The following is a 21,562-nucleotide window of genomic DNA, read 5'->3' as shown; positions in this document are numbered from 1 at the left end:
TCGGTGAGCGCTCCTCCTCTTCAGGCCCTGCCATTTGTGATCCTGAGTTTCCTTCGGGTCGCTGACCACGCTGTCTTCTATTCGAGCGGCGAGGCTGATTGACCGGTCTCCACCCCTCCAACCAGTTTTGGGCCATGTCAGGTGTATCAAAAAAACAGGTTTTATTGTCCGCTACCACCCGCAACCTAGCCGGGAATAACATTGAATATGGATTTTCTCTCGCCCTTAACTCCTTCTTTATGTCTAGAAAAGTTCTCCGGCGACAGGCAACTTCCGCCGTATAGTCCGGGAAGAAGGCAAGCGTAGAGTTCTGAATTTTGATGGGAGGGGACACCCTCGCCGCCTGGAGGATTGCGTCCCTGTCACGGAAGTTGAAGAGTCTCGCCAATATGGGTCTCGGTGCTGCGCCCGGTTTTGGTCGTCCTCCCGGGACTCTGTGTGCCCTTTCGACTGAGAAGAAAGTGGACAGGCCTTTAGACTGGAGTTTCGTTTTGATTAGATCTTCCACGTATAGGTCTGTCGCTCTGGTGCCTTCAGACTCCGGAACCCCAAGAATTCGGACGTTATTCCTCCTTGAGCGTCCTTCCTGGTCGTCCAATTTTTCTTTCAGGGATTTGTTCTCAGCCGGCATCCGCTCCATTGCCGTCTGTAACTCCGACACATCTTCCACTAGCGATTTTCCGACCACCTCAAGTGATTTCACACGTTCGGACATTTTGTGGAAGTCTGTGCGTATCAGGGGGACTTCAGTGGATATCGAACCCACAGTGGCCGCTACCTGTGTCAGCGCATTCATAACATCTTCTAACGTTACTTTTTTACCCCCGTGTCCGTCTGCCTGCCTTCCCGTGGATGTCCTCGACTCTGCATGAGGTGAGCTAGTCTTGTCGTCGGCGAATTTGTCGAGGCGGGTCTGCGTCGTGTTGCCCTTTGTGCCCCTGCCCGCCATGTTGTCTTGTGCAGAGTCTCTCTACCACCGAAGTGGTTCGTCGGCCTCAGGGGTGGAGGAAGAGATGGGGCGATGGATAGGGCCCTCTCCAATCTTACGCGGGTTCCGGTCAGACTGTGCCACACTTATTCGCACTTCTTTATCTCCAGCTGGCGTTGGTCACCACACCACGTGCTCTACAGTACTCAGGTACACTGCCCTTTATCACTTGTGGGGCCCCTCGCTGTGTTGCTGCTCATAGCGTCCCTGATGGATTGTCCCACCTGCGTCAGCCTCTCAAGCCAGGGGAGGTTGCCCTCTGTCAATCCGGGCATTTGCGCATGGGTAAAGGCCGGACTTTACACTAGTAGTCTTCCCCTCTTATGTACTCAGGGAGACCCTGCTCCGCTAAGCGTCTCGGCCGTACCTTGCTGCCGGTTCTGGTGCTGTGCCTTATGCCGCCATGGCTTCCCACTGCCTCACCACCTTGAGAGTGCCCTTGGTGTTTCAGGATGTGTGGGTATGGGCCAGATTTATTATCGCTGACGTCCCCCCACAGGCACTTAGTGCAGATCTTGCCCTGTCTTGAGCCACGCTATGCAGCCTCTGGGACTGCACCTGGTCGTCGCTGTGTCCTCCCGCCACCTCACCACCTGCACGTACCTTCGATGCGCCTGTAAGTGGTGCCGGCCGTATAACTGCTGCTGGTGCGTCTCCCCCGGTGCCGGCGGCGTCACTCACGCGTGCTCTACTGTTCGCGTTCTCGTTTCCCGCAGTCTGGCTTTGCCTCACAATGTCCACTCGTCTTCCGCTCCGCAGATTTTTCTTGTGCAGCGCTCAGATCTTCTGTAGCTGCATCACCGGCGCCCGGATTCCGCAGTCTCTCACCTCCGCTGCAACCTCCATACGTCACGGCCAGGGAACTTCCGGTGGACTCCTCCCGGGCCGTATGAACTTCCGCCCGGCTGCTCTGGATAATACAGCTCTGGGTTCTCCAACGTCTTTCAGGCCACAATCGGGCATTCTTCGCACTGCCCGCACCCGGTCACGGATCAGCACCGGTTCTTCTGCACTCGGTTCCGCCCGGTCCTGGGCCTCGAGACCTTCCTTCAGAGGATTGGGAATGATCGGATAGATGGTCGGATCATTGGAGAAAGCCGCCCTACTTGCGAAGCTCTCCCTCTACGCTGCCGCCATGCTCGGCTGCAAGCCACGCCCCCCTTGTCAGGTATTTTTGACGACTGAATGCTCTGATAGACCTCTTTATGGATTGCTGGAACAACCCCTGTTGTGTTGGGGGTGAACATGTTTATTTAGACAATGTTCTTGGGGTTGAACTTTGTTTCCATTGGTCATGCTGAGTGTCAGCCTTTTTCCCTCTTTACCTATCAGAGGACTTGTATGAATTTCATAATGGTTTCTTCATTCTTTTATCCAGAATGGCTTCCTTATCTTTTGAAACCGTTTGCAATACGTCTTCCCATATTCTATTCCATAGTTAATTTACCTTTTCTGATATCTGTATGTCATATTGGTAGTTAATTACCTTCTGCTTAAGGGTTGCATGGTGTTGGCACTACTTGTTCTATACCAGATCTGTCTGGGAAATATTGATTCTCTCTCTACCAACTTACTTGGGTTTTGTGAACATGTGTAGTGTGTATGGCCGTTTGGGAGAACGCTTGTGCGTGGTTAGTAAACAAGGAGCTTTATTCCATTTCAGTGACACTTTGTTCTATCCCAAACTTCTCTCACTGATTGAACTATATTCTGCCTTTGTTATTGCACACACTGTTAGTAGTTTTAAATCTCTAATTTTGGTTTCTCAGCAATGCAGATGATAAATGAAATTTACAAACTCCACTTTTCTTCTCCGTAATTTGCGACGCCCTACCATTGCCTATTTAGGATGGGGCAGTATCTTCCGTCCATGCTCCTCATCAGGTTGTGATGTGGGCTGCACTCTAGAAGCCCTGCTGGCAGTGCATACATTGTTATGGTCTGGTATTTAATTCAGACGTCTTCCAGCTGGTGCCGAGCTACTTTGATCGATAGAAGGTTCCTTTCGTTGGAGTTAGGTTTTTTATCAGACTGGTACAATCAAATACACAGAAGTATTCCTCTTTTTTTCCTTTACTGTTCATATTGGACTGTGAGTCGTTGGACATTTGGGTCCAGTTTGGGATATCTATTAATGATCTCTTCGCCCCAGTTCCTTTAATGTACATTATACTCCCTTAGTTTTTACTCTTTAGAGACAAATGGTGCCTAGGGTTATGTTATGGATTGGAGTTGGTCTCTTGACTTCGAGGCTCTTTCTTCTAAAGGGCTGTGACTTCAGATTTGTAGGCTAGCACAGGCTTGAAGAACATGCTTGGTTCCTCTAATAAATTAGATGTTATGCATGTTTTTTCAGCGCTAGTAATATGTTTAAAACAACCATCATAATAGCTTCTTCTCTTTTCACAAAGTAAAGATTTTCACAGATTTCAGTGACCAAATGTCTAAATCGTATTAATGCCAGAGGATCAAGTAAGATCACACCCAGTGAGATATCCCAAGGTACAAGAGCCTACCCGATTATAGGTTGCTGTTTTTGAGCTCCTGCTTCCACAGTGCTGGGAACATTAAAAGCATTTAAGGGTTCTTCAGAATCCAGTTGGAGCTTGGCATTTGGCATGAGTCTGCAAAATGTAGTTATCAAGGAGCAGAAGTGATCACAGAAGAACTTGTCAGGAGTCTCCCTGGTATTTTCCATGCAATAGAGATCCCTGGATGGAGAACAATACACACATTTAGCCAAATTGAGAAGTTTGTATAATATGGTCACATGGACTTAAGCTTCGATTTATTACCAGGCAGAAGTAAGTATGAGACAGAAAAGCTCAGAAGAAGTAGCTTTAAAATAAATTACACAGGGCGTGGCCAAGATGGCGGCCTGAAAGGACCCAGACCCACGAGGCTCCCCGGCCCTGAACCCAGTTTAGCCTGATTATTTGCACGCAAATCCCCAACAGCACCGGCAAACCACACTGCTAGCCGGCTGACCTGCACAGCCCGACTTTTGGCCCGCATCGGACGGCCGGAGGCCCTTCAGAGAGCGCCTTCCCGCCGGGGACCCGAGCTCCCCCTGTGCGCCACGGTGAAATGGCGGCCGGGCACCGAGGAGACAGATGCTGCGACCCGGCTGTCTGGGCTTTGCCGCGGTCGGCGGCAGAACACAGAGCGACCGGGGGGGAGCCGAGACCCCCTCTGTGAAGGTGAGCCCCAGCGCGGAGCGAGTGGCGAGAGCAGGCGGCGGAGGTGTAGAGGCCTGCGAGCGTCACACGGGGAGGTGCGTAACTTGAGGCCCCGGTCTGAGGCCTACAGTGCGCAAGTGGTGGACCATATCGGAGAACCGAGGCAGCGGCGGACCTTGTATAGCGAGCACTACATTGCTGCCCGGCCTTGGCGCAGCGGCAACGACCTCCGCCACGGATTGGCCCAGGGGAGCAGGCACCGAGGGTGCTGGAGCTGGCGCTGACAACGGGCGGCGCGCGAAAATCGAGGCCCAGGCTTGGGGCCTACCACGCAATGCAGACGGTCAGAAGACTACAGCCTGCCCAGTCCTTCCACTTAACTTCGGAGGCTTGGACTGCCATGCGCTCGAGGCGGCCCGGGAAAGGGGCTAGCAACAGCAAGGTGAGGAGGGGCACGGAGTAACCGAGGGTGCCCAGTGCCTGGTCATTGCACAGACTGCGTAGGCTCAGCAGGGAGAGCCCTAGGATTGGTGGGAGAGGGCCCCCATCGCGGTGTACTCCCCATTGGCAAGCCACATACCACTTGGAGGGGTCCAGACAGCACCTTGACTTACCTGACCACCTTCGGGAAGCGCTACTGGTCACCACGAACCCGGCTGGCGAACAGAACAGGACGAGATGGCCAACACGGGGCGCAGGGGAGGCCGCACAATCACTGACATGCTTGTCAAGAGCGCTCCCAAGGGAGACAAGAGTCCAGCCCCCCCGGCGACAGCGACAGGCGCCCCGGGGCAGGACGACGGGGAAGCCCCTATCACCAAGGCCTTTCTGGAGTCCCTCTTTAACTCCCTGAGGGAAGACTTTCAAATCCTGAAGCAAGAACTAGCCGGGGAGCAACGCGAACTTCGCCGCGATGTAGACGGCTTCGGAGAGAAAGTGGCGGCGGTGGAGGACTCGGACCAGACACAGAGCAAAAAAGTGGAGCTCCTGCAACAAGAAGTCCTCCGCCTCTGGGAGCAACAGGTAGATCTCCAGGCGCACACGGAGGACCTTGAGAACCGCTCCCGGAGAAAAAACATCCGAATCCGGGGAGTACCATCTAAAGCGGAAGAGAACAGTGTCGCTGACTACCTGCAGGGGTTGTTCAGAGAAATTTTGGGCGAATCTCCAGACTTTGAAATCCGCATAGACCGGGCACACAGAGTTGGCCTGGCTCGGTGTGCGCCTGCCCCCCCGCCGGACATTTTAGCTTTTCTACCTGATTTCCCCTTGAAGGAGAGGATCCTGAAAGAAGCTCGGCAGAAACAACCCCTTCAGTTTCAGGGCCACCCGGTGGCCTTATACCAAGACCTTTATGCCATCACTCTGCAAAAGCGGAAGGCCTTCCGGCTGGCCACAGTGTTCCTACGGGACAAAGGGATCCCCTATTCTTGGGGTCATCCCTTTCGGCTGATCTTTAAATGGAAGGGAACCCTGCAACAACTCCGTTCCCTCTCGAGACACTTGCAAACTGCTGGGAATCGACCTGGAGGAGGACGAACACGAGGGTAAAACATCGCCGCGACGCTCGCAGAAAGGGCCCAAACCGCAATCCGGAAGCGAATGGCAGCGAGTGGGGCGCCAGCGCTCCCCCAAAGCGGAACTTAAACCGGACCCGACGACCATGGCTCAAGAACAGGTGGCAGCCATACAGGAGGTGGTCAAGGACACGGCGGCTGTGCCTTGAGACAGCACTGACAAGGGATTTGCACTCTTAGCATTGTGTCAACACGGGCGAGGGGGATGGGCGGGGGGCCAATGGGGACGCCACTGCCACACTACCCTCCACACAAATTCTCTACGGGCCTGAACTGAATTGATAGGCCTGAGACTGATTACGGTTTGCAATTGGGGATTCCTAGTTGGGGTTGGTAAGGGGGGGAGGGGGCTTGGCGGGGTGATGTTTCGGCTGGAACGGGTGTTTGGGGGATTGGACGTTTTGGACTTCGTGGGAGGGGGAGCAGTGAGGGTGGAGGGGGTCTTCAGTTGGGGTTTGGTTTGGGGCGGGGGGAGGGGTCAAGGGTGGGAACCAGTGTGCCGCGGGGGGTTCAATGTGCAGACGCGCTAGCTATACACATACCTATTGCACCGCAAAATTATCAACCTCACATAGCACCTTTCATCCCTTCACTTTGAGATGACGGACTCCGTCTTGAAGATACTGACCCTTAACGTGAAGGGCTTGAATAATCCCGTTAAGCGGAGGGCAGTGCTCTCTTATCTAGAAAACTCGGGCCGAGATTTGTTTAATCCAAGAAACCCATTTACTTGAGAAGGATTGGCACAAGATGCGATCCCGCGCTTTTCCCCCACAGCTGACGATAGGTTCCCTTTACACTCCAAACACAAGACAGGAATCCTTTTTGAAAGGAGACGCTCAGTTCCCCTGACCTTCTCCTGCTTCTGGGGGGGACCTCAACCTGGTGATGGACACTAACGCGGATAGATCAGGGCACAGATATGGGGACACAGGCTCTCTCTCCACCGCAGGCAAGACTTGGTTACACGAACGGGGGTTGGTGGATTTATGGAGGTCCAAACACCCGGGGGCGTCACAATACACGTTTTATTCACATGTGCACCGCACCTATGCCAGACTAGATCACTTTCTCAGATCCTCTGACCTGATCGCCAGGCTAACCGACATTTGCATTGTGCCAGCAGCCCTTTCAGACCACATTGCAATCGAACTTACACTCACAGTTCCCAGGATTAGGCGTCCCCCTGGGAAATGGAGGTTAAGCGAAACTCTCCTACAGCGACCGGAGGTCACTAAGCAACTCCGCAAGTGCATTACAGACTATCTGACTATTAATGATACGCCAGAGGTCTCAGTTTCGGCCCTGTGCGGAGCCCTAAAATCGGTGGCCCGCGGCGAACTCAACGCGATAGCAGCGGCGGAGGCTAAGGATCGCGCATCGAAGCGGGCCGACCTGACGGCCCAAGTATCTGAACTCGAAAGGGTTCATAGCCGCACCGGGGCTCCACGAGTCTGGAAGCAATTAAAAGCCGCCAGGGCCCAATTGGCCAGCTTGGACATGATTAGGGCAGAGTTCGCTGCACTGCACCTCCGCCATACGTATTATGTGGGAGGGAACAAGACGGGTCACCTACTCGCTAGCGCGCTGAAAGCAAAAACTCAGCGCTCGAAGATCCAAGGCCTAAAAGACGGAAGGGGCGATGAAATCAAGAAGGAGGCACAGATCGCGAAGGCGTTTCGGGACTTCTACGCCTCCTTATACCGAGCCGATACTGTCCCCGATGCGGACATCGATACATACTTGGCGGGTGTGGTGACTACGGCGCTCTCCCCGGCGAGCGTGGATGCCTTGGAGGCTCCCATCCGATTAGATGAGGTGGTGGCAGCTATATCCCGCCTTCGACCCCTCAAGTCTCCAGGCCCGGACGGTTATTCCGCCAGTTTTTATAAAACATTTAGCCCGCTCTTGGCCCCAGTTCTTACTCTGCTTTTCAACTCCATCAGCGGCCCGGGCTCCATTCATCTGGGTATGTTGGAGGCCGAGATAGTAGTGCTACCTGAGCCCGGCAAAGAACCCACGCATTGCTCGGCGTCCCGCCCTATCTCCCTCCTTAACTTGGACCTGAAACTCTTCACAGGCGTGTTGGCCGCAAGCCTTGGGCCGTACTTGCCTGGGGTTCTGGAACCTGACTAGTCCGGCTTCGTCCCGAGCTGTCAATGTAGTGATAACACCAAACGGATTGTCCACCTGGTGAACAAGGCCCATTTCCAACAGTCGGACTCGGCCCTGCTGGCTATCAACGCCGAGAAGGCGTTTGACCGAGTCGATTGGTCTTTCCTACAACGGGTCTTGGCCCATTTTGGAATAGGAGACCGCTTCAATCTTGGATTGCAAGCTGTTACCACCATCCCCAGGCGCGGGTTCGCCTGGGTAGTTTGCGCTCGAGCCCCTTCGAGATCCAACGTGGCGCGAGGCAGGGGTGCCCCCTCTCGCCTCTTTTGTTTGCTCTATATGTGGAGCCGCTAGCGCAAAAGATCCGCGATAATCCGGACATGCATGGCATCACTTTTGGTGGAGAGCCTCATACGATCGGCCTTTACGCGGACGACATTAAAGCTGCCCTCGATAGCCCGGAGCGCTCGATCCCCGCGTTCCTGGGGGAGGTGGAGTCCTTTGGTGCGGTGTCTGGCTTCAAGATGAACAGGGGGAAGTCGCTAATACTGCCACTGGGTAGCAATACCTGTTCCCCTGCGGGCACGCCAGTGTACGGAGGGGGCTTGCAAATGAAAACGCAGATTCCATACCTGGGTATCACCCTTACCTCCTCTACAGATTCGACGGTCGCCCTAAACTATGCAAGCCTTCCATCCCAGATCCGCGCGGATCTAACACGATGGTCCAAACAACCTCTCTCCCTATTGGGGCGAATTGCAGCGGTGAAGATGTCGGCCCTGCCCAGGATTCTATATGTTTTCCAAACCCCCCTGGTGTTCCCCCCCCCCCCAGCTGGCACCATCGCAACCTTACAGGGTGCCTTCCAGCAATTCGTATGGGGGGGGGGGACGTCTGCGCTTACACAAACAATTAGCCTATAGGGGAATGGATGAAGGGGGTCTTAGGAGCCCCAATCTTCAGCAATACTTTCAGGCATCACAGCTCCACTACCTCGTGGAATGGTATAGGCCGGAATCTGAAAAAAGATGGTTGTTCCAAGACAGGGCGATGGCCCAAACATCCCTTTGGAAGATCCCATTTCTCCACCGACGTGACAGGCCACAATACCTCCAGAAGTCACCTATCACCCGTACCATTCTGCGTGTCTGGGACACGGTCGCCGTAAGGAGAGGCCTTACGACCTTCCCCTCCCCGCTCACTCCCCTTCTAGATAACCCAGAGTTCCCACCATGCAATGATCCACACGCATTCTCACAGTGGCGCGGCACCAGCTGCAGGTCGGCTGGTCACCTCTTAGATTTGCAGGGTTTTCTTCCCCTCACAGAACTATCTCAGGGATATGGCGTTGTCTCGCCCCAACTTTTCCAATATTTTCAACTTCGACACTGGCTCACACACCCTGATTATGCACCACCAGTTGGCAGACGAATGACAGATTTTGAAAGGTGGCTAGTGACGAAGGACTCGGATAAAAGCCTCATCTCTGAACTCTATCAGTTGCTTACACCCACAACAGTGAGGGGTCGTGCAGCGGGACAGAAACGTTGGGAGGCAGAGCTATAGAGGTCGTTGACAGACCGGGAATGGCATTACATATACTAAAGGGCTTCCCACATGACGCGCAATACTGCCGGCAGAGAAGCGGCGGTGAAACTAGCCATTTACTGGCACCTCACCCCCGTTCGGCTCAACAAAGGGAATCCATCTCGTAGCGCGCTTTGCTGGAGGGGCTGCGGGGAACGGGGCACAATGACTCAGCTCCTTTGGGATTGCCGAGAAGTTAGGGACTACTGGACAGCTGTATTAGATGACATAGACAGCACATTCGACACTGAAATCCCGAGATTTCCAGCGTATACTCTCCTGGGCCTTCCCAATGAGCTCACCTTCCCCCTGAAATCCATACGAGGGCGCCAAATGGGGATTGCCATGCAAGCTGCGTCCCAACACGTCTTGTCACTCTGGGGGACTACCACTAGACCCACTCACACAGGATGGCTACTCAAAATTTGGTTCACACTGGGAATGGAGCGCATCCAGGCCACACTTACACAGTCAGCTGACACGTTCCGCAAGCTTGGTTACCATTACTGTCCCTTCTCTCAAAGGAATCCAACGAAATTACATGCCCTGGATATCTCCGATTATTGCGCCTTACAGATACCCCAACTGACTCTCATCGACCTCATGAGGGGACAAGTTAAACGGGCTGTGGCAGCCTTGATGATCGCGCTACTAATTCGGCACACTGGTTGGGGTGGGGGGGATGGAGGGGGGAGGGGATTCTTGGTTTGTGCTCTTAGGATTACGTTTTCTTACCAGGCTTAACATACACGGCTTACGCCTCACACTCACGGACCGGCCCATGTATCTCGACTGCCGTTCTCTTTGTGGAGAAGACATGCTTGTCTGTCTCATACGCTACTTATATATGGAGTCCTCCTGTTGCAATGTATTGCCTGTATTTTTTCTTGAAACCAATAAAACAAATTTGAATTTAAAATGAAGTACACAGGGAAATGCTTTGTCTACGAACGCAGTTTTGAATCAAATTACTTTTATTTGATTTAGTTTAAATCATAAAAGAGCGGCACAACCACTAATACACATAAAATTCACGAGCAAAAGTACAGATTAGTTGGTAAACTCTCATTAAAATTTGTAATAAAAAACATGTTAAAACAGAGTGCAGTTGATTCCGACAGTCTTGTGATCGCCAGTCATGCTATGAAAAAACGTACTTCTTAGGAGGTTATACTTTAGCAAAATCGGGCCAGGCTGGTTGTGTTATCTCTCAGAGTGGCCCTAGGGCGATTAGCAAATAAAGTGGCGATGTTCATTTAAAAAGAAATATATGACTCTGAGAGATTATGTCTATGTATGTATGTTTCCTATATGAGATCTTTTGAGTTCAGCTTGGTGGTCTGAGATAAAGTGCTGGTGCCATTGATGAATCCCTGTTATTTCTCCAAGGTAAAGTGCATTGTGCTGTAAACAAATAGTCTGCGGAACAATTATTTGGGCTTTATCACCTTGCATGCTTTACCGGTTCGAGTTCTCTGTCTCTCTTTTCTAGTTTGTTTGCAGCTAAGCTCAGAAACTTTATTGCTTTACATGCCAGTTGTACTGTCGAGCCTCATAAGCATTTCATTACGGCGGATCTACAGGTCCTTATTTGTTCTCTTTTCATTGTTGGCTGTAGGAGTTCTTTCCGTATGGATAATAATGCCGGACAAATCCACAGCAGGTGGAGCAATGATTCATCTCCTTGTCCACAAAGACGGCAGTCCATTGAGGGCCAGGTCCGTTTCCATTTTGGAATTAGGTCTTTTGATGGATAAGCTCCCAGTCTCAGTAAAATCAGTTTCTGCTTCATGCGATTTGCTAAATGTTCTGACAGATATGGTTGAGGCTTCAACATTTTATATGTTGGCAACACCATCCATGCGTTGATTTTTGAGGTCAGTGAGACTTTGTCTTTTCTTGAGATGTTTGCTTGATCATATTATTGACTATTCGTTTGAACTCTGGATAGTATGGTATTGTGTGCCATGCTTCCTTTAACTTTAGAGCTTCAATCGATTGCTTCAGGAATGGGTAAACTGGGTTACTCAATCTGGATTGCCTTTCAACCTTCAGCCAGAAGTAGTATGACAGAGACTCTTCAACCGCTGCCCTCATTCTCCAATAGTATTTTATCAGAGCTCCTTGTCTTGATGGGATGTAGTTTTTTAACCGGAATTCCAATCTAATCAGGGCTTGTGAAATGTGGTGCAGAATTGTAAATAGATTTTTGAAGAGGTTGCTTTGGTCAGTGTTCAGAATTATTGCGTCTTTTGTATTTAGGAGTTCTGAACCGTACGTGATTGATGGCAAGAATTTTTCTGCCTCGACCTTCAATAAGTGAGTTGTTAAACAGTCACTTACTTTTTTTTGCAAGATTTTAAATGCAAATAGTAGCTGTTTTGCTTTTACTTTCTGCTGTTCTAGATATTGCTTGAGGTTAAGATGGTGATCTAACGTTACTCCCAGGTATTTATATGTTCCCTCCTAATCCAAGCGGTTACAGCTGATCATCCAGGTAAATTTCGGTAACTTTTTGTGTGGGCTAGAGAAACACATAATCTTAGTTTTTTTTTAAGTTTGTGTCTAGTTGAGTTGCAGCTGTATATTCTGCTAGTTGATTTATCAGTCGTTGGAGGCCATGGGGCATTTGGGATAACAACACGATGTTGTCTGCATATTGCAGACTTGATATTCTCACTTTCCCCAATGTTTTAGGCTCCCCTAATGTTAAACGTAAGTTATTGTCTAAATCGGCTGTATATAAATAAATATAAATAAACAGGGGGCTAGAACGCACCCGTTTTAAGCACCCGTTATAAGCCATTGGTGGTGGTGATTTTGTTAGTTAGACTTCGACCGTCCCCCATTTTTATTTGGACCTAAGGTTTTGAGTACAGGTTAATTATTGCGTCCAATGGTTTTGTGGGGGCTGTCGAGGATTTCATTTTTGGCCACAGGGCGGGTCTAGGGACAATGTCGAAGGCTGCTTTGAGGTCCACAAAACATGCATACAAAACTTTTGAGTTAGCAATGGCTTGGTTAGCCAGGGGCGTGACAGCAGATATGTTTGTTAAGGTACCCATTCCGACTCGGAAACCCATTTGTGTATTGGGGATGAGTTTAATGCGGTCGACCCAATCCTCTAGATTTTTCAGCAAATTTGCGGCATAAATTTTTGCCTCAACATCAAAGACTGCTGTCAGCCTATAGTTAGATGGATCTAAATGGGCCCCTGGTTTAAATATAGGGTGTAGGATGCTTCCTCGCCAAGAATCAGGGATGGTTTGAGACTCCAATGTGTGCGCAAACAGCGATGATAAATGATTGGACCAAAAAACTGGATCTTTTTTTTAATAAGGTGCTGGTCCCGGAGCCCGATCGGACCTCTGTTTTTTATTGCATTCAATACTTGTTTTGTGTGATCTGTAAGTGGGGGATTAGTGGGTCCGACCCTGATGTTTCAAATGGACCTCGCTGGCGTTTGCCTTCTAATTGTTTGACTTGGGGGTTGCTGTGATCTATCGGTCTTGATGTATGGGTCGTAAAATCTGGGGCCTTGGAGGTTAGTCTCTGTGTCACTGCCATCCAGGACTCTTTGGTACAAACGCAGTTGTTGAAATTAATGCCTCAGGTGCCATGTTACAACCTCACCTAGCTACGAAGTGAGAGCTTCTGGTTACTAGTCTAGCAAAAATGGCTACAGTAGATTATCTGTTAAATCCACAGACAGCTAGAGGTTTGCTCTCATTGCCTTTGGTGAACCCCTCAGGAAAACGACCCTGTTGTTGATCTATACACCTGTATCCAGGACCGGCCTTGAGCATGTGTGTGCAAGGCCCACCCCGAGGGCGCGGCCCTTAAACAGGGCACAGGAGCTGCCTGCCAACAGCTGAATGCCCTACAACACTGGTCCTACACATTCTATGTGCCTGACCTTAAGATGGCTGTCCTGGCCTGTCCCCTGAAAGCATTGCTATCGAGCATATCAACCCTACAGTAAGTCTTAGGTCCCAATAACTCCGGGATGGGTGCTGCCAATTGATCTATGACGACGCCCCCCGGACTGAAACCTTGAACATTGTACTCACCTCGGAGCCGGATCAATATGGTCCATGCCCGGTGGAACTTTGATAGAACCTTCGATGGACCTTTGACGATGCCCCCTGGGCGGATACTCCTCCTCCCTTCATGATTCATTGATTAATTGATGTAACTATGTAACCTGTAACTCTGGGCGGATACCAATACTGTTTGTACTTACCTCGGTGCACGAGCAACCTTGGCCGAAGCCCGGTGGAGCTGTCACATGCAGCTATAGAGGAGTCTGGCCCTGGTTTCACCCCCTCGGCCATCGCCCTACCCAGCCGGTCAACTGACATTGTTTTTCCTGGTTTCCCCGTTGTGTTTCCTTCCATTCCCTCCTCCTCCCTCTGTGATTCTTTGATTTAATTGATGTAACTAAGTAGCTGGAACTCACTGATCCTCATGTAAAGCGCTCTGATACCTCCGGGTCTAGCCAGCGCTATATAAAACTTTTCAAATAAAAAAAATTCTGCCTTATACAAAGCTCCAAACAAAAGTGTGCTTAAACACTGTTTAGGGAGGCTGCTGATACCCGTGTCCTCATTTGCTTTGGTTTTCTTATGGTAGACCCCCTTAACGTTCCACCAGGGCCGGATTGGCCATACTGGGCTTCGGGCATTTTCCCAGGAGGCCGGAAGGGTTGAGGGGCAGTTTTTCAGCAGTGCTGCAGTATTGGCCCCAATAACAAAAGCAGCAAGCAAGCGTTTTGCCTCCCGGGGCCAGGCATTGCTTCCCCGGGGCTGATCCGAGAAAATTGCCAGGGCTGCTGTCGGTTCCCTTCCAGCCTTGCCTTCCCCACCTCATTTTACCCCTCCAAAGTTTCTAACACATTCTTAATTTAAGACGGGAGAGCGCAAAATGTGGTTTCGCCCAGTGCGCTATAACATACTCATGCGGTTCTACAAGTCACCAAAAGAACAGTGCCTCCATTACAGACCTAATCTGATCTTTGATTTACAGTATTTAGAAATTGAGGATATGGTATGTGTTGCGCTTCAACACCTTGTCAGTTGTAGTAAGCGCCAAATGAATGCAATTTCAAAACAGTTCAATATCTCAATGCAAAAAGTAATCTGCTTCCAGAATAGAGACACTGATAAGAATCTTTGTGCACGAAAAGGGTGGGCGGCGTTCCCTGCTGTGGGATCTGCACAGTGGATTCCGCGCAGAAACTGGCGCCTGGTGCTGCAGACTGTGGCCGCGACCTCCGGGTCGGACCAGCGAGGGCGAATCAGTTCGCCCACTCGCTGCGTTTCCTGTATTTACTGCCAGGAGGCGAAACGACTGCGCACGCCTTGTCTCGCTTATAAAGAAAGACACCGAGTTAATAAATAATAATACAAAAGACAAGAGGGGAAACCCCGTGGAATGTAGCTGCTGCGTGAGCCCTTCGGGTTAAGTCCGCGCTATATAAAAACGCATCAAATAAACATACATGTGGTGTAGCGGTTCTGTGTGAAGACGCAGGCTAGTGATGGCGCGCTCTACAGCGGGGCTCTACTGAAATCCGGAGAGCGTGTGATGCGGGTTTGGAAGCCCCAAGGCGCTGGTTTGCAGCGTTAACTATCTGATCCCAGTGTGACTGACCCGACTGTAGTTGCAAACCTGTTCTGCGGTAGAGGTCTGTGCTCGTGAGCCTCTCTTGCAGTGCTAGCTTGTGTCAGGTCCCAGAGCACGGCGTTGTGCTTACACACAGGGGTGACAACAAAACCACCATAGTGTGGGGCACACTGCCTCAGCTGAAGTCACCCAAGCTAAATATAACACACACTATGTTAGTTTGGGAAAGAAAGGTGTCGCGTATCCTCCACGGAGAGTATATGTTTCTGGGACGCGGCCCTCAAAGGCTGGCCAGAGGCGGAACTCAGATGCGTCTGTCTTTCCGCAATGTCCAGAGGAGCCCACCCCCCAGCATCCTGCGCGGCCGAAGCTTGGCCCCAGGTGTGCGGTGAAGGAGCGCGCGGTCATTGCTGCTGAGAGACAGACGCTCGTGCGTTCGCAGGCCGAAACGGAGCGGGTTGCATCGAAAAGCGGCTGTCGGGGGGGCTTTGTTCGGCACACATATTATCAAAGGCTACAGTGTGCTCGCCTTGGTGTGTTTATACACGCAGGCTTCATTCAACGCCATTTAGAAAAGGGCATACACGGCCATTTAACTCTCTCTCTCCCCGAATTGCTATACTGTGGTGTCAACAGCACGTCCGACTGGCTGCAAAGAGTAGTGTTTCTCGTTGCAGGGCACGTGGTAGCGTCAGATATGTGGCAGCGTGTGGAATAAACAGTTAATGCTAAAACGAGCCCGGCTCCGGCTGTAGCCACTAAATGAAAACAAATAGTTGTGGCACAGAGTTCAATTGAAATAACAAGGCGCGGGGCTGCAAAGCACAGCTTCTAATTGGTGCAGGGAGCCGGCAAAGTATTTAACAGTTTTAGACAATTAAAAAGAGGATAGGAAGTGGGGTTTAAATGGCTTAGAGGGGATTACGGCTTGAAAGTTGAATAAGGAAAGGCTTTGCTGTTGCAGTTTCGAGGCAGCATTAGCTTTTAAAAGATTACTTATATATTGACCAGCATCCTCTAAACCCCCCAAATCCAATACCGCTCGGTAATGGATGCGTCTCTGCTTTTCCTGTTGTTTTTACAAACATGGCTCCCTGAAGTAACAAGCGGGGTCTTGAAAGGGCCCGGGCAGCGCGCGCCGAGATCTGTCACCATGGAGAGTGCAGCGGGGGCTCCCTGCTTTTAATTGGGATTATGGGAAGCCCTGCTTTAAATTTCTGAGGAAAAAACGATTACATGAAATCCAGGCGACTAAGGGCGAAGGCCGTTCCCATGCTTAACGATTATGCCATGGCTCGCATATTTCGGCAACAACCCGTACACAGCCCGTTTTGGCACACTGGTCTGTGGTGGCTGGTTTGCAGTTCCTTTTAAGTTTGTGAGCGACTGAAATATAGGCGGTATGAGAGAAGGGGTGATGTGGAGAAATCATTCCAGCCTTAACATAAAAGAGGCTTTACCTCGCAGTGCCCATATGCCCCTCTTGTCCACTCAGTGTTGACTGCAATATTTAGTTTTATGTTACCTTCAGGGCATCAGCCGCAGTGCTCCTAATAGTCCTATGCAGTACCTTGTCCGCTGTGGTGAGGGGGCTGGGCCAGAAAACACAAGCCCCATGACTGCAAAATGGTGAAGAGAAACGAGATAACAATGTGCCTCGCAGAGCTTAAATTCGATGCGTGTTTTTTAAGTACGATTCGTGCATGCTATTCAAGATGCTCGTCATTCAGTGTTCTGTGAATGCAGGTTTGTGTTTCTGTTCGTACAGTTCTCATGTTTCCCCTTCGTCTACAGCTCCTGGATCTGTTCATGGTATGGGACTGGTCCACCTATCTAGCGGACTATGGGCAGCCGTCTTCCAAATATCTGCGGGTAAACCCCAGCACTGCCCTCACCCTGCTGGAGAAGTGAGTAGTATTACTGTTTATTGAGTTTCTGCAGATAGCACCGCACATGGCCAGTTGTCCCTAGGAGCGCAGTGCGTGAAAATAAATGTCCCAAAACATATTATTTAGAGAAACTGTGCAACTTAACCACATAGTCATACAATTAATATGGCAGTAGAAATGTCAAATTCCATGTCATGACCACGTACAGCGACACCGACTCGAGAAAAGCACTGCTGGCTGCCTAACGGATTGCATGTAACAAAGAATGCTCAGGGAGACACTCTATGGAGAGTCAGCAGCATGTTCGATATGACTTTACTTAACTGAATGAAGTTCTTTCCTTGTGTTGTTGTTTTCTCTCTCTCTCTCTCTCTCTCTCTCTCTCTCTCTCTCTCTCTCTCTCTCTCTCTCTCTCTCTCTCTCTCTCTCTCTCACACAAGACCCTTTAATGTATGGCACCTATGAAACTGGGGTTCGTTGTCATAACCCAAGCCCCTCTGCAGAGCTTTAGAGTTGTTCTTTGTTTAATCAATCTGCCATTCATGTAAAATAAACCCTGAATATTCTAATTTGAGTGTACCAAGAACTGTCAGTGCCTATTGCCCACTATGTATCCGAGCTTGTGGGACCTGGGGCACAGTGAAATAATTTTTTTGTGCACTCGTTTATATTCTTGGTAAACAGATAAATGTCATGTTAATACGTTTGGTGCTTTTCAAGTGCAGACTGTAGTTGCAACGGATAACTTTTTTGTTTGCTTTTTGTGTGCCGCGCAGGGTTCACCGTGGGTATGTATTCTGTGTAGTGGTTCTGCATGTTGTCCGGTTGGGAGTAATACCTGCATGGTCAGTGAGGGTGTAAACAGTTTGCAGTGAACCCCCGTGCCTAGTTGTTGCTCCTTTTGATGTTGAGGGAGTTGGGAAAGCGCAGCCAGTGCTGCTTCCTGCACGCCTCCTATCCTCCCGGTTGAAAATTTTGACCCGTTGTAGGATTGACTGCAGGGACTTTATATACGACACTGCGACAGTGATGTGTTTGGTAGACGTGAGGCATGGACTTACCTTCCTTTTAATAATCCACAAATTATTCATTCCACAGGATAAAGGACACCAACAAAAAGAACAACATTTTCTCCCAGTTTCGGAAGAATGATCGCGACAAACAGAAGCTGATCGAGACGGTGGTGAAGCAGCTCAGGAGCCTGGTGAACGGGATGTCTCAGCACAGCTAGCTGGCCATGCAGAGCCCGCCGCCGAGGGGCTCAGCCTGGCGCTCCCCCGCTCCGGACATCAGGCGTGATCCGTGCACTGCAGCGCAGCTCACCTCTCGCACAGCAGATGTGCCCTTGGACTGCAGCTCAGCCTGCCTGGCTCCCCCTTCACCGGCGCCAGGCATAGCTGGGAATCTCCGTGCGTGCACAACTGCACGGCGTTTTTGAGAAATAATCTCCCCCGCGCTGTTCAGTTCAGACTGCAAGGTGCCCCAGCAGGGCCTACTGGCATTGATCGCCCAGCACTGCCTGCCAGTTCGTGCTTCTTTCCTCGAGTTCACTGTAAGAAAGCCTCGGAGGTCGCACTGGGAGTCTCACTCGAGGGTAATACTGGGTTATTCGAGGCAAACCGGGACTGTGCAACTGAATGTGGAAGACGCTGCCTGTAAATACTTTATTTAAAGGAAATGCTAATCAATATGTTACTTACGTTTGGAATGCGGTGTGCTCCTTTTGAGTGATGCATTATTTACCTTTTCTCTCCCTCTAAACAATGAATCGTTTTATTATTCTGTTTTTGATCGCTACCTTAATCCGAAAATGCTCGCCTGGCTGCTTTGATGTGACGGATGTCTTACTCTGGCACGAATGAAAAGAGCCTCTGCATTTTTAATCCATCCGCGGGCATTGGTGTAGGATTCAAACCAAGGATTCTCATGTTTGGTGCAGGAATGTAATGCAGGTGATTCCCTCGCCTGAGTGTGCCGAGGGCCCTACCCAAAGACCTGAGGGAGTAGGGGCCGCTCTTACCACAATGTACTAGTAGTCCCTCCCACAACCATATACTTAGAGCCCTTCCTGTTCACTGCAACTTATTAGGAGTCCCTCTTACCACAATATTCTTGGACCCTCTGACCACAATTAACTGTGAGCATCCCTCGCTATCACGTACTGTGAGCCTGCCTCACCACCACATCTGAGAGCATCTCACGACTATTTATTGGAAGCCGCTCCTCCCACTACAATACACTGGGAGCTCCTCTCACCACAATGTACTGTGAGCTTTTTTCACTACCATGTACTGGTAATGCCTCTCATCGCAAGGTACTTGGAGATCCACTAGCCACAATGATTTGGGAGCCCCTCCCACCACAGTGTACTGAGAGCCCCTGTCTCCTCAATGTACTGAGAGCCCCATTTGCCATAATCTACTACAATCCTTCTCACTACAGTGTACTGTGAGGTCCTCTCACCAAAATGTCATGGGAAAGCCTCACACAAAATATAATGGGAACCTCCCTAACTACCATGTACTCTTGGCCTGTGTCACAACCTTGTACTTGGAGTCTTCCTTTCCACACCAGAATGTTCTCATAACCTTGTCACCACCTTTTACTTGGAGTCTCCCTCGCCACACCAGAATGTACTCATAGCCTGTGTCACCACCTTGTACTTGGAGTCTCCCTCGCCGCACCAGAATGTACTCATAGCCTGTGCCACCACCTTGTACTTGGAGTCTCCCTCGCCACACCAGAATGTACTCATAGCCTGTGTCACCACCTTGTACTTGGAGTCTCCCTCGCCACACCAGAATGTACTCATAGCCTGTGTCACCACCTTGTACTTGGAGTCTCCCTCGCCGCACCAGAATGTACTCATAGCCTGTGCCACCACCTTGTACTTGGAGTCTCCCTCGCCACACCAGAATGTACTCATAGCCTGTGTCACCACCTTGTACTTGGAGTCTTCCTCGCCACACTGCCATGTACTCGAAGCCTGTGTCACCACCTTGTTCTTGGCGTCTCCCTCGCCGCACCAGAATGTACTCGTAGCCTGTGTCCCCACCTTATACTTGGAGTCTCCCTCGCCGCACCAGAATGTACTCGTAGCCTGTGTCACAACCTTGTACTTGGAGTCTCCCTCACCACACTACCATGTACTCGTAGCCTGTGTCACAACCTTGCATTTGGAGTCTCCCTCGCCGCACCAGAATGTACTCGTAGCCTGTGTCACCACCTTGTACTTGGAGTCTCCCTCACCACACTGCCATGTACTCGTAACCTCTGTCACCACCTTGCATTTGGAGTCTCCCTCGCCACTCCAGAATGTACTCGTAGCCTGTGTCACAACCTTGTACTTGGAGTCTCCCTCAGCCACACTGCCATGTACTTGTAGGCTGTGTCACCACTTTACCACCTTGTACTTTGGGTTTCCCTCACCACCACATGCCTGTAGGCCTTCTCACCACCAGTGGTGGCAGCCCTTCTCACCATTATGTACCAGGATTCTCTCTCACCACCATGTTCTCGCAGCACTTCTTACAACTATGTAATGGGGGTCTTGTCACCCCCAAATGGTGGGAACTCCTCCCACCTCCATGTACAGGCAGCACCTCTAACCACAAAGTACTGAAAGGTTTCCACACCGCCAAATATTGATAGACCCTCTCACCATATGTATTGCAAACCCTGCTCATCCTATGTGCTGGGAACTTCCCTAACCACTATGTTCTGGGAGTTCCTCTAACCATTATGACCTAGGTGTACTGTGACCACCAAGTCCTTGGAACCTCTCTTATCACAATGTAGCGAGCCTCTCTCAGCACCTCCTACTGACACCCTCCCTCACCACCAGCTATGGTACCCCCTCTCACCGCTGTGTGTTAGGAACTCAACTCAACACAATGTCTTCCCACCTCAAAGTACTGGAAGCTCCTCCCACCGTTCTGTACATTGTCCTTCCCACCTCAGTGTACGAAAAGTCCCACTCCCCACATGTTAATGTGAGCCCCTCTCACCACATTGGACTGGAAGCACCAATAGCCTCAATATGCTGGGACCCCCTCTCATCACAATGTACTGGGAGCCCCTCTCAACCCAACATATTGAAAGTACTAGGAGGTTCTCTAATCATAATATATTGGAGTCCCTCTCGCTAAAGTGTACTGAGAGCCTCTCTCACCAGAGGTCACTGGACCTCCTTCTCCAATTGTTTCTGCTCTCCATGGTCGGTCTTCTTTATGCACAGGACATTTGTATTTTCTTCTACTTTGAGCCAATTTTCAAATAAAAATTGAGGTCTGAAGTTCTAACCTGGTATTGTATGTTTCTCTGCATTTGTGTGTCGTTGAAATGTATATGTTAATACATGTCAAGCCCTAAATTGAATCACTCTAAATGTATAACTCAAAACAATTCCTACACCCTCATTAGCGCAGCATGTACAATAAGCCTCAATGCATAATTCCTTTTTTTCCCAAGTGTGCCCCGTTGACTGCACACCTAATACCTTATGAAAAGGGATGAGTGTGAGTAATGTATTGAATTGTACTGTATAATTTACTTAAACGTCTTACAACCTGTGAGGCATCAAAGTGCATTTTTGCATGGCGA

The 21,562-nt window shown here is 50.3% G+C and overlaps 1 protein-coding gene across 3 annotated transcripts in view; it reads left to right on the top strand.

The window, feature by feature from the left end:
• EXOC6 (exocyst complex component 6) overlaps nt 1-21,261 on the top strand; it is a 1,184,343-nt gene extending 1,163,082 nt beyond the window's left edge. For 2 of the 3 annotated variants that reach the window (XM_086922491.1, XM_086922489.1), the window contains 4 exons: nt 16,866-16,978; nt 18,059-19,551; nt 19,604-19,878; nt 20,161-21,261. In XM_086922491.1, the coding sequence (XP_086778617.1) occupies nt 16,866-16,978; nt 18,059-18,191 (246 nt within the window). In that variant the 3' untranslated portion in view covers nt 18,192-19,551; nt 19,604-19,878; nt 20,161-21,261. Of the gene's footprint in view, nt 1-16,865; nt 16,979-18,058; nt 19,879-20,160 lie in introns of all 3 variants that reach the window. The other variant, XM_086922490.1, reaches the window with a different exon arrangement.
• The last annotated feature ends 301 nt before the right edge of the window (nt 21,262-21,562 follow it).

This window comes from Lissotriton vulgaris, chromosome 5, assembly GCF_964263255.1.
Source record: "Lissotriton vulgaris chromosome 5, aLisVul1.2, whole genome shotgun sequence".
Lineage (NCBI taxonomy): Eukaryota > Metazoa > Chordata > Amphibia > Caudata > Salamandridae > Lissotriton > Lissotriton vulgaris.
Note: the sequence above shows the minus strand (reverse complement) of the source record. Positions and strands in the feature narration are given on the sequence as shown.